Source organism: Triticum aestivum, chromosome 2B, assembly GCF_018294505.1.
Source record: "Triticum aestivum cultivar Chinese Spring chromosome 2B, IWGSC CS RefSeq v2.1, whole genome shotgun sequence".
Taxonomy (NCBI): domain Eukaryota; kingdom Viridiplantae; phylum Streptophyta; class Magnoliopsida; order Poales; family Poaceae; genus Triticum; species Triticum aestivum.
Genome location: NC_057798.1, coordinates 56,277,740 through 56,290,655, shown reverse-complemented (window position 1 = coordinate 56,290,655; position 12,916 = coordinate 56,277,740). Strand labels below are relative to the sequence as shown.

Here is a 12,916-nt window from a genome sequence, read left to right as displayed (position 1 = left end):
ACACCGGCCATGCCAAGCATGAAGCACGCACACACACACCGCTGCGCGCACTCTCCGAGGCCACCTATGTTGAGCCCCCATGCTGCTTGTGCTCGGGGTGTGTGTCTACGCCAGCGACTGGGGCCAACCCCGTAGTGCTTCTCCACAAGCTCGACCACATCCAAGAGCATTCTTCCGACGCTCAGGTGCTCCAGCTCCTTGACCATGGGCAAGTTTGGTTCGTATCCTCAACATCGTGCCTGAGAAAAACAAGTGCCTGGCTTGGGCCTGAGTTGTTGGTTTTTTCTTGCCTGGCCAGGCTAGTTTTTGGTGTACCTGTTTGGATTGTGACCTGGCCTGGTAGCACTAATAAAAAGTATTGTTCAGCTCTGGTCCCACCTCGATTTCTGTAACTTGGTATTAAAGATCCAGGCTGCCGGCCAGGCGTGAGAACTGGGACGCCTGGCACAGGCTAATGATCCTGCCTGGGCTAAACATCTTCTTTACTTTTTTATTTTTTTTAAACCAGACCAGGCTAATCAATCTCCCGACACAACCAGGCCAGGCACACTGTGATTGTTCAGGTCACCATCCAAACAACATCCAGGCAGGTTCCAGGCGTGCTTCAGGCAAATCATCCCCAGGAAACGATCCAAACAGGCCCCATGTTCCCGATGCCGCCGCCGCAGCAACCTGGGTCTGCCTGGCACTGACCAACAACCAGGGCCAAAGGGCTGGTATTGAGGCTATGGTCATTGGCGGAGCCATGGTTCAGCAAGCCTGGGCAGCTGCCTGCGCTCAGCTGGTGAACTCCACTGAAACAGTAGAATAGTGCAGGATTCAAACTTGGTGGGCTAATTAAACTACTATAAGTTCAGGCCAGAAAATAATAATCGGTACAGTAATTCCAGATTTCCCATCAGGCACTCCTATAAGAGCTCTAGAAAAACCGTGGAGGCTAGCCTACCAAATGAGATATTAGGAGTAGATATTTTGACGTGTATGATTGGTGATAAGAAAGGAAAAATCACATCAATCTAAGGAAATATCCCATCAATGCTTGATTGATTGTGATTTATTTTTTATATGGTAATCAATATGATAGGGCCATGGAGCGGCGTTGCCTGGTTTTTTCCATTACGTGGGTGGTGAAGCGAAAAGGCACAGGTGGAGGGGAGATGAAAAAAAACTGGACGGAAAAAACAGACAAAAATGGGGATGAAAAAAACCGTGGAGGCTAGCCTACCAAAATGAGACATTAGGACTAGAGATAACTAGAGCATTATTTCATCCGTACATGGTCACCAAATCCATTACATTGGGGCTAATTAAACTACTACAAGTGCAGGTGAGAAAAAAATAATCGGTACAGTAATTCTAGGTTTCACATTAGACACTCCTATAACTAGAGGTCTAGAAAAAAGAACTTGCCTCGATGCATATAGCAGCATCGAGGCCAGTTTCCACAGTCCATCTAGCCCATACATCATTCTTGTCGAGCACCATATACTGATCTACAAACACTTTCAAAGTCGCTAGTTTCAAAGTCCCCAGGACACGTACACGAGATCCTAGAGGCAGTGCAAGAACATGCCGAGTCAAGGGAAGTTCGAATACTGCTGTGCCACTCTGTATTCTCATGAAATGAACATCATCCTCAACTTGATTTTTGAAAATAGTGAAGCAAGATGGATTGTTTTCAACAAATAATACAAGCTCGCCCTCCACTTTAGGGCGCACATAAAAGCTACCATCTTGGTGAGAACAAAGTCGAAATCAGATTGTAGAGCGAACCGCATTGCTGAAAGTCATTGATGTGATGTTCACAAAGCCACCTCTGATAGAAATCAAACTGCACATGGGTTTGTCAAGGTAATCATCATCCAACAATAACGTGGTCTCGAATACTCCCCCGGGTATATCATGATCGACTTCAGGCTCGAAAGATGATTCAACCGGAACATCAGTTTCAATGATCAACCACCCATCAGCAGCAGTCATGGGACGGCTCGGGCCTTTGAGAACAAGAGAGTCCTGCATAAAACATCAGCAGTAAATTCTAACCAAATGGAGCGTCTTTTAATAAATTGGTCATTTTCTCCTTCCTTGTACTTGTAGATTAAAGTACCACCTTGATAATCATAAATTGCGATAGTCTTTATCAAGCACAGATTTGTGTCGATAGAGAAAAAATTGAAGAGTCTCGCATGTACGGAAATATGGTTCTGAGGGGATAAATTTGTTGATGAAGTTAACCATGTCTTCCTCGGGCGAATTCCCAATCGAAGCAGTTTCACTCGCATTGATCAGTTCTTGCACCTCGCCCAAATCTGGTCCGTGTAAAGAAAAAGGGAGACTTAACAGCAGGAACGTTAGCAGTTTTAGTGCGGACCGGCTCTAGCGGCACTTTTGATCCACCACGTAACAAAATCCCAGAAGAGCTGACAACAGGGCCAGATGAAGTTTCTCCACATGTCACCGGCATCGGCATCGGATCCAAACCATGTCCATGTGAAGACATCGAAGAATCGGGTACTAACGACAGTACCTGGCCCAAACCAGTTGCACGTGCAGATCCTAGAGAATGAGGTAGCAATGGCACCGTCAAAGGTTTGACGCTTCTTCTGCTGATGATCAAAGATTCCACCCCTCTTTTCGTGATGACGACGAAAGGTTCCATGCTTCTTTTGCTGATCAAAGGCTGAACCCAATTCTTGCCAACGGCCAATCCTGCCATGAAAGCCATTGCTATTTTGCTCATCTCACTGCTATCGGTACAATTTTCCTTGTGTTTTCCACCATCATGGCCACCCTCCAGGTTGCCATCATCGCAACTATCGAGTGGGCATCGAGATCCCGCACAGCCGCCGCAGTGCGTGGGCATAGTCGCCGCAATGCCGCCGTTTCTGGATGACGCGCGGGAAGAAGGTAGCCGGCAGAACACTTACGGATGTGCACGTGTGACGGGCCTCCGCCCTGTGCTGCGCATTGGCACTTCCATCTCGGTCGGTACTGGGTCTGCGACCTTGTTCTGGTTTGACCGGTGGCTTGGCGACATGCCTCTGGCCGCTCGTTTTCCCGAGTTATTCGCCATTGCTGTCGACCCTCGGGTCTCTGTCGAGTCGGGGCGCCTCGCTTTTCGCCGTCCCTTTGGCCCACCCGAAGTGGCCGCCTGGGACGTCCTCCTCCAGGACATCGCCCTTCTCTCGATGAGCGTCAACGACACTCCGGATGCCATCTCTTGGCGTCTAGAATCCTCCGGCTGCTTCTCCACCAAATCCCTGTACGCGGTCATCGCCTCATCGCCAGCCCCCGAGCCGTTTAGTCTGATCTGGGACATCCGTTTGCCCTTGAAAATCAGGATCTTCCTGTGGCAATGGATCCGTGACCGTCTCCCTTCCGGAGTTGAGGTCCTCAAGCGTAATGGACCCGGAGATGGGCTTTGCCCTTTGTGCGACACGGTGGAGGATGCTAACCACATCTTCTCGTGTTCCACGGCCCAGTTTCTTTGGTCCAGCTTTCGCGAGGCGGTTCGCGGACGGTGGTGCAACTCCAACTTTCCTGACCTTCTCACGGAGCTCAATGCCTCCCCCCCTCGCTACCGTCATATCAGATGGCTCTGTGTTGGGATCCTCACTTGGACACTTTGGACGGTTCACAATAAGCTTGTCATCCAAAAGGTGCCTCTCACACGCGCTACTGACGCCATTTTTAAAATGTGTTGGTACTTGCAGCTTTGGCGCCCGCTTAGCCGCCCTTAGGATCGGGATGTCATCAAACACCCTCCTCGCCGACCTTCGATCGCTTGCCTTCCGCCTAGCGCCACCGCTTCCTCCGCCCCCACCGGAGCCCGACTAGATGGTGCTTTGTCCCCCTTGTGTGTGTGTGTTGTGGTTTATTTTCAGGGCTTGTTGAGTTGTGCCCTCAGCATTAACCCCCCCCCCCCTTTCTGAATCATGTGTGACTTTGAACTGTGTGGGTGGGTGAACCTTTGTGGTATATTGGCTTGGATTTATGCTTTATTTATAAAGCGGGGCGAAAGCCTTTTTCGATAAGGGCCTCCGCACCTCCCACGTCGCCGTCAGCGCCACAAGATCAGCCACCGGTGCTCACGTCGCTGAAATCGCCGCACCGGATGAATCAGGGAGGAAAGAGGGAACGAGCTAGGTTTTCGGCCAACAACACTTTTGTTTCGGGCTTTCAGCCGAGAGCGTCTCAGAGCACCAGACGGGCTGCGGCGGCTTCACGGGCCAAATTCTGGCCATGGGCTGCTGGCCAGGATATCACAATCCGCTGGATTTGTTTTTTCCTTCTACACGTTTTTTGCTGCTGGCCTTAAACTGTAACGGGCTGCCGTAGGTCTTCTCGACCGAAATTATGCTTTCGGGGCGTTATGTTTACCAGTGTATTTTCTATGACTAGCAAAAATGCCCGTGCTTGCTACGGGTGATAAATCTTTATATACAGAGTTAGACGGATAAACATAAGGCCCCGAAAGAATAAATCTTTGTTATTTTCCTCCTCCCCTACCTGTCACACTCCTCTCGTATCGTCGCACCCATGGCTTAAATATTTTCTTTTCTCTCCTCTCCATCTGTTTCTCTTTTTCTAAAATGAGAAAAAAAATTAGCAGCGCGAGTCCGGCCCAACTCTCCTTCTCTCTCTCCCCAGTTTCCCATCCAGCTCAGCTAGCTGCCTGCCGGCCCAACTGCTGACGTGGCCCACCTAAATCATACATATGCCCGTGCGTTGCAACGGGAAAAATCGCAAAACCTACAGCTCCACCCCCTATATGAAAATTAAATTCAGAAAATACCAGAAATTTTGAAAGAATCTAAATCTTGGGATCCCAAATTTGGGTGTCTAACCTACTACCATATGAAATTTCATAGAAAAATACCAAGAAATGTATCCGTGGCAAAGAAAGAACTAAAATTCATCCAAATAGTTTTTTCTATACATAGGTTTTTTTTTGTCTTTTTTGCCACTGACATGTTTTCTGGTATTTTTTCACAAAATTTCACGCGAACGTAGATTGTATACCCAGGTTTTATATCCCAAAAACCCAGATTTAAAAAAAAATCTCGGTACTTTTTTGAACATAATGGGTGTGGAGCACCCATGAGCGCATATGTGCTCCTGTGTAATTCCCATAAGGTTACCCTCATCTCTAGTGACATTGTGAAAGTAATGCTATTGTCACCATGTATAGTAGTATAATTGTTCGTGCGTCGAAACAAAGTATAAATATTCTAGTTGTTCAACATTAATCATGTCAAACATAAAATCCTCATACACATCAAACAACATGTTGATAATAAATCAAGATGTTTCATCTATGAGAAAAATAACAAACTTCTTGCTTAGGTGAACCGAGCAAGCTACATATGAAAAATGGTGTAAATATTACGACATGTAACGAATGAGACCAATCATTTAAGTATACTTTCCAATGTGTTATGTAAAACATTTCAAATGGCATGAAACAACTAATTCAAGAACTGGCGCCATATTACAAGCTATACCCTTAATTCAGTCTGATCGTATTTTGTAAGTTGCACAACAAATATTTCTTGAGAACTTGCAAGTAATTGTAATGATTATAATCTAGAGAACTATCGTGTCGTATCAAAGAAAAAAAATTCAATTTTGTTAGGGATAAATGATAGCCCTACATCCTGGTATCTAGCTATTCATCTGAGATGGGCTCAACAACCATCTGTGAAGACCATTGAAAAAAGCGGCAGGCTTCTGAGCAGTATGGGTGGATAACGAATAAGCAGCACAACGTTCATGAGTATGTGTGCTCAACTTCTGAAAAATCCATACATCATGTCAATGTTAATACACCACAACCATAACCATGAGTATAAGCAAAAAAAAACATCTAGAAAAATAGTTAAAGCCAGAAAGAAGTAACATGTCAGTGTGTGTGATGAACTGAGGGCATCAATCAAATCTGATATTATTCTAATCTAAATACTACATGAGTAGACATAGTAAGAAATTCTAAAGACACTTGACTTGAAGTAGCCTCTGCAGGCTTGTCAGTGTGGATTGCACACGGAAAATGCCATGCTCTACCTGTCCAGTAATTAACCATCTGCTTGACAGGACGAAAGACCATCTGCATGACAGGACAAAGACCATCTTCTTGTCAGGACAAAAGGATCTACTAATTGTATCAGGATAGCATTACTATACCACCAATTCAATCAAATGGTCTCTGGTGTTGCACATCCAAATTACACTGGTTAATTGTAGCCTATGATTGATTGATAATGCAATTTAATTACAGTCTAGGAATGGGCTAAGAGTTGTGGTAGACTATTAGTTGGGCCTTGGAACTGTTCTCCTCGGAGCTGAGCTGCGCCGCCACGGCGGATAGGTCTTCCACACGCTTGGACACCCCACTGCCATCCAACAACAGGTGGTGCAGTGGATAGATGAGAGATCTGCACATGCACACGCATTTGCTAGGTCCAGTGCCAAGCGAGCTGGACCTAACCAACAAAGAACTCGCCAAAGACGTTCTAATCTGCCGACTAATCTACAACAAAATTCTAGAGTCAACCAAGAATTCTACCCTGCAGATGTTCACCAAACGATGTCTACCTAATATACTGCTCCCAAATCCAAAGGATATATTTTTCTAAATAAGAGGTATATTTAATGCAACACCAGGAAGAATGATATTGTTGCACATTGAGGGCATTCCTCATGGAAATCAATTAGTGTTAGTTCTGCAGGGTAGAATTAACACCAGGAAGTTCAGTGTTAGTGCTCAGAAGTTCAGTGAAGGCAGATTGAATAGAGATAAATCTGCAAACAATTAGGACCATATCTTGTGATGTTTTTAGCAAAATAACTCAAGAAAAAGATGATCCTGTCACTAAGCCGGATCTGAAATTGTCTCCAAAAGCCAAATCGTGCAACTTAAAAATCATGAGGAAATAAGTAGTACACGAAATCATGAGGTTAACAGGGTGTCAGATTAGACAGTATTAGTTTGTAAAAGATCTAATTCTAAAGCCATTTTTGAAAAATCATGAGACAAATCGTGCAACTTAGTTCAGTATTCATCGATCTGATTCTCCAACAAATATGAAAAAGCAATTCTAAATTGCTCAAAAATAATAATGAAACTCTTATTTGGTTGAGAATAAAATACCTTGTGACTTAGTACACAAAATCATGAGGTTAATAGCCATTTTCTCTATTTTAAGCTTCAGGTAACCTTCTGACGGGCAAATTGTAGATTGCAGGGTTGCATCAAACATTAACTCATCAGCAATAAAGGTGACATCTGAAAACATTAGTGATGATGCTGAAAATAGGTTCATTCAGAGTAACATGGACAAATTCTCGTTCTCTGGGAAACTGAACTCCTAGCATAGCCTATTTACATTGCCGCACATTTATCTCTCAACAAAAATGGCTATATCTTGCAAGGAAACGAGAGGGAGGGAGGTGACAAGGCCAATGGGACAGCTGGTCCAGGGCCATCCACGGGTGCAGAGAGGTAGTGTAAGTTTCATACCTTCAGGATGTAGGGAAGAAGTAGCATGCAGCATGCTTGAGGAGCTTGAGCTGGGAGTAGCATAAGTCCTTAGCTGCTAGGACGGGGAAGCAAGCCAAATTTAGGATCGCCAAGACAGCGAACAGAGAAATTACGGGGTGGATTGGGAAGGAGAGGAGAGGGAGGAGCAGTAGTGTACCAGAGGTCGTGGATGGAGGAGGGCGTGGGGAAGGCATGAAGTCGAGGATGTCGAATGACCTTCAGCCAGTTCCGGCCGCTGCAGGGCGTGCGAGTCCCCGTGGTCGGAGTTCATGACTCCCACGGCGGCGATGAGTCGTCGGAGGCGGCCAAGGTGGGCGTTTGCGCGCAGAACCAACCCCGTCTCCACCTGCAAGAACTTCGCGCCGCTGGGCCGGATCCATCCGTCTCCCGCCCCCATCTGCCGTCGCCCGGCTCCGGCGAGCTCCTTCTTCTCCACCTCACCTCCATATCTCCTATCTGCCCAGGAGCCGCCATGGATCCGCCCGAGAAGCCGCGCTCCGGCCTTCCTCGTCGTCAACGACGAACCCCGCATCGCCGCCCACCTCCCCAGCCGCTACCGCGCGCGGATCCGGACCCTGCAAGGTCCGGCTGCCGCCGTTCTGCATCGAGCTGCCGCTCGAGTCGCCGCTCGAGCCGCCGCGTTGACTCGGTCCCGATTAATAAAACAGGTGTATGGACCGCGGGCAATAGACCAAACTACAGGGTTTTTTGTGCAAAAACGAAACGTTATCCCATAGGGACTGCGGGTTGAATACCTAAAACTGTAGGGACTTTTCTGCAAAATCATCGATGACGTACAACCAGAAGCGATCCGTGGTTTAATAGTAGGTAAAGATATGACCCTTTTCTGTTTCTAAGGAGTAATGAACTGTTTAAGTGAGACAAAAATGTTCCATAAACTATGTCAAGGTACATTTAAAGATGAGAAATATTTATAGGTATGCCGCGGGTTATTATGGGCTAAAATTATGTTCTTTAGGCAAAAAAAAATGATGCATTTGATTTATGTTATTAATGTGTTCTGCACCGACAATATGTTTTTGATGCCTGAAGATACGCTAAAATGTTTAAACTTTTATGGTAGATTTTATGTGGTGGTAATGTTAATATCTTTATTTGAGTGAAGTTTATGTTGAGTTCATTCTTATGGCATTTTTCTTAATGTTGTGATCATTACTAATGGGCTAAGGCCACCTCAAGGAGAATGTTGATGGTCGCATGGCTCAAATTTTCCGTGCCACACTATATGTTATAATAATGTTGGGGCAATATCCCTATTGGGCACACAAAAAAATTGGTCGGTGCCTTTTATGTCTTAAACAAATATGCATAAAACTCGAAATAATGGTTTATGTAATTATGATGGTTCTCTTAGCAAAGGAACTTTGTTCAGGGAATTTGTTTTCCAAAGGTCACGTGATCTTATAATTTGGAGAGTTCTATGATGATTAATATTAATGACATTACCACTTTGAATGTCATCTATATTATTGATCTTAATTCCAATAGCATTTTCATTAAGAACTAAATGACAAATTTAATACTTATGTTTAATGTTATTATCAATGTCAACATTTGTGCCAAAAGGTTTCCTTGTGTCTGATGATGTTACTTTATTGATAATGTTGGTATTAATTTAGCCAATGTTCTTGATTATCATTATGTGATTTTATGCATCTCTAATCAACATGGAACCAACAAGAAGTTTTTATTATAGATATAATGAGAAAATATGAAAGTGTAATCATGCCCTTAATCATATTTTGATGTTGGTGACAAAATACATATAGGAGACTAATTATGGTCGCTAAGTGAATACACATGGTATTAGTCTCCTTGGCATCATTATGTAGGGATCATGGACACATCAAACGGGATATGAATCAAGAAGATGACAATAAGAGAAGAAACATAGACTCTTTTACATAAATTTTGAGTTATAAGGATCCCCCACTATTAAGAGGGGATCCAAGTGATATGTTCAAGGTTTGCTCAAGTGTCAACATCATGTCACTATCAAACTACATGTACTATAACGCCCCTATAATTAAGCTATAGTGATTTCACCCTAATGATTCTATGCCATCTTATTTTGCTAAGCTTACTGCCCCTTGATAAAAAAATCAAACTCAAATTGCATTTCAAATTATTATGTATTCAAACAATAAAACAAAAATGTTGGTGTTGTTGCAAATATTCACTAAGTAATTGTCATGAAGAAACCAACATCATTTGAACTATTTAAATGCCCTTAATATCATTTAAATATAACCATCAACATTAAATAGTCCATTCAATTTTAAAAAATATTTAAAATTTTGAAAATAAATTGAAACTTGGTGGGCGAGCTCAAAACATTGCCTACAATTTATGTGACAAGTTTCATCTACAACTAAAATCATTTGGTATTAAAAGAAAATGCAAAATAGTAAAGAAATGATAAACACAAATAAAAGAAAAGAAAAATAGCAAAGACCCACTCTGCACTTGGGCCATTAGTGCACAGTGTGGCCGGGCCCAGCCCACCCGGGTCGTCCCCTACTGCTATTCACAAAGGCGAGGTGGACTCAGTGCGGCAGCCCATGGCCACATGTCGGCCATCCAGACCTCCCCGCGGCGCCTGTAGGGCCCCCGCGCCCCCCGTGTTGAACCCTATCTCACCATCTTCCCCTTCCGCACTGCTTTTATTTTCTCCCACACGAACCCGATGCCGCCTTCACCAAGGATGACCTCCTCCGCGTGGCCACCAAGCTCCTCCTCGTCTGAGATCATATCTAGGAGCTTCGTCGTCGTCGCCCACGTCGCCTGCGACCACGAGCTCAAGTCGGGAGCCCCTACATCGCAGGGATAGACGTTGTCTTCAAGCTCTGCCTTGCTGCTCGCCGACCGGAGCCTCGCCAAGCCCGCTTTGCACCTCTATAGTCTCAATATGAGCCCCACCGTCTTTCCCCTCTATCTTTTTGCTCGCATGCGCCCCCTAGGTAGCTCCCTGGCCATAGACGGTGCTCTTCGCTGCCATCAACATCACCACCGCAACCACTACTTGCCAAGGTTGCGTTCGAGCACCACATCGAGCTCCTGGAGCTCCCACGAACCCAACACACCGTCCGTTCGCCTTGTCGTGCTCTGCAGCCTCGCCAGCATCCACTACTAGGGAAAACCCTAGTAGTAGCGCGTGTTTGAAGCCTATCAGTAGCGCGGGTTACATCGCTACTAGTAAGGCGCTACAACTAAAGGTTAGCAGTAGCGTGGGCTGGACCGCGCTACTGCTACATCGACTTAGTAGCAGCGCTCTCCAAAATGGGCGCTACTGGTAATTAGTAGTAGCGCTTCTACTAGCACGCACTGCTACTATTATTCCATATTTCTTTTTTATTTCATGTTGTATTCATGCATCTTTATACAAGTTTTCATACCGCAGCAATTTAGAGAATGATTTTACATCATAATGAGTCAATACATCAGTGGGAGAAAGAACCATGGACTAGTTTCAAGTGGATGGACATCCACTTGAAACTAATCCACGGTTCTTTCACCCAATGATATAATAAATATCATCATCATCATCATCATATCATTAACAACTTATCATCATAACACATCATTGTCATATAACACCTCCTCATGATCATCGTTTTCATCAATGAGACATCACATACAAGTTGGTCATTAGACATAATCACAACTACTCATCATCATCAACTCTCATAAATATATTGTACCTCATAACCTACTACATTCTCTTAGGACCTACTATATTTTCTTGGGTAAAATAGCATAAAACAAGATAGCCCCTAACTCTCCATTATGGAGAATGGAGATAATCCTGTCTCCAATTCTTGCCTTTCGCGCAATGTTGCTTCCAAGAACCTCCTTACAAATGTCCATACATTTCTTCCATTCTTTGATTATCATGTGTTCACCGTTCTTAGAAATCCGGTATGCACATGTGAGATTCGCAGGGCGACCTGACTGTATGTTCAAAACATCTAGGCGACCATTCTGATACATCAAATGAGGCACATAATCCATCAGGATTTTCTGTTGAAAAACATAGTAATAACTTCGTGGTTAGCAATGTAGTTCAGTTTTAGAAGTATGCAAAAGATACATGGACGCCGTAATAGTAAAAAATCTTACCAAGAAATCTCCATGGAAGTTATCGTTGCTCAACACGTGCACTAGTGGCACGTATTCACCATAATTTGAAGGAGTTTGATAAAATGCATTGTAATTCTCAATGTCAGTACAATATGCGACCAGATGATTTTTCTCTTGATAAGTTAACTCAGAGCCATCGGTGTAGTTGGTTCTGTCTACCATCTTCCACACACTCTTTGAAGCATGAAAATAAGCTATCAATGGAAATAAGCTGTCAACTATTTTGAAATAAACAATATAAATTACGTAATAACTATGTTTGAGAAACTCACATAGCGGTAGAATTGGAAGCGTATCAATAAGAACCCAAATGTCCAAATTATCTTGGTCGATGTCAGGATAACCAAGATCCATGGTGACAAACATACCCTCTTGAAAATCATACATCTTGCAAAGTGCTTCCCAACCCGGGCAACCAAAATTGGATACGCTCTCAGAATTGCATAGATTTACCTCAAAATCCATATCATGATGGGTCCTTAGGTTAATTTTCTTTGTTTCATTCCTCTCATGATCCTCAAAACTCATCCTCTCCAAGACATAGCATCTTGCATGGCATGGGATAAGCTAGTCGAATTGTAAAAGACGAAAATTACACGTTGAAGTAGTAGAAGTTGAGCTTAATTACGAAAAAAATACTTAGCGTCGTAGCGTACCATTTCACAATCGAACGCCTCCTCGAGCTTAATGCTGAAGCACCGATCGTCATCCAGGTGAGGCCTGTCGCCGAAACCCCGGTTGTCGCCGCACCAGGAGCACTCCCCGGGACCTTCTTCGTCCGACGACATTTCCTATGTTCATAATTCAAAGATTAAACTTGTACAATTAAATATATGTACTACAAAAACTGAATTAGATCATTATTATTCATCATGGGCTGACTATGGGTCTGTCGAGTCTTCTCTTGAAAACTCTCAGCTCACTTGGTGTATATATTTGACCGTCGGTGATGGTAGCTCCTCCTTTCGTTCTCGAGTGCATTACACCAAGTTGTCTAGCACAAGGGAACGAAGGAGAAGCTACCCCCACGACAACAATCAAGATTATTCGTCCTCTCATATATGGTGGATACTCTCCTTCACTAATTCCTCTCTGACATTTGTGACCGTCGATGATGGTCGTTACTCCTCCTTCCCCTAGTGCATAACAAAGGTCTAGCGCACGGAGAAGAAGGAGAAAAGACCCCCACTACAACAGTCGGGATTCTTCGGCCTC

At 44.2% G+C, this 12,916-nt stretch overlaps 1 protein-coding gene across 1 annotated transcript; it reads right to left on the bottom strand.

Moving 5' to 3' along the window:
- Window positions 1–5,402: 5,402 nt before the first annotated feature.
- On the bottom strand, window positions 5,403–8,212 carry LOC123043446 (uncharacterized). Its single transcript, XM_044465896.1, has 3 exons — window positions 7,698–8,212; window positions 7,520–7,592; window positions 5,403–7,285 (listed from the first exon to the last, which is right to left on the bottom strand). The coding sequence occupies exons 1-3, from the start codon at window positions 8,070–8,072 to the stop codon at window positions 7,128–7,130; spliced, it is 606 nt and encodes a 201-aa protein (XP_044321831.1). The 5' UTR covers window positions 8,073–8,212; the 3' UTR covers window positions 5,403–7,127.
- Window positions 8,213–12,916: the final 4,704 nt, after the last annotated feature.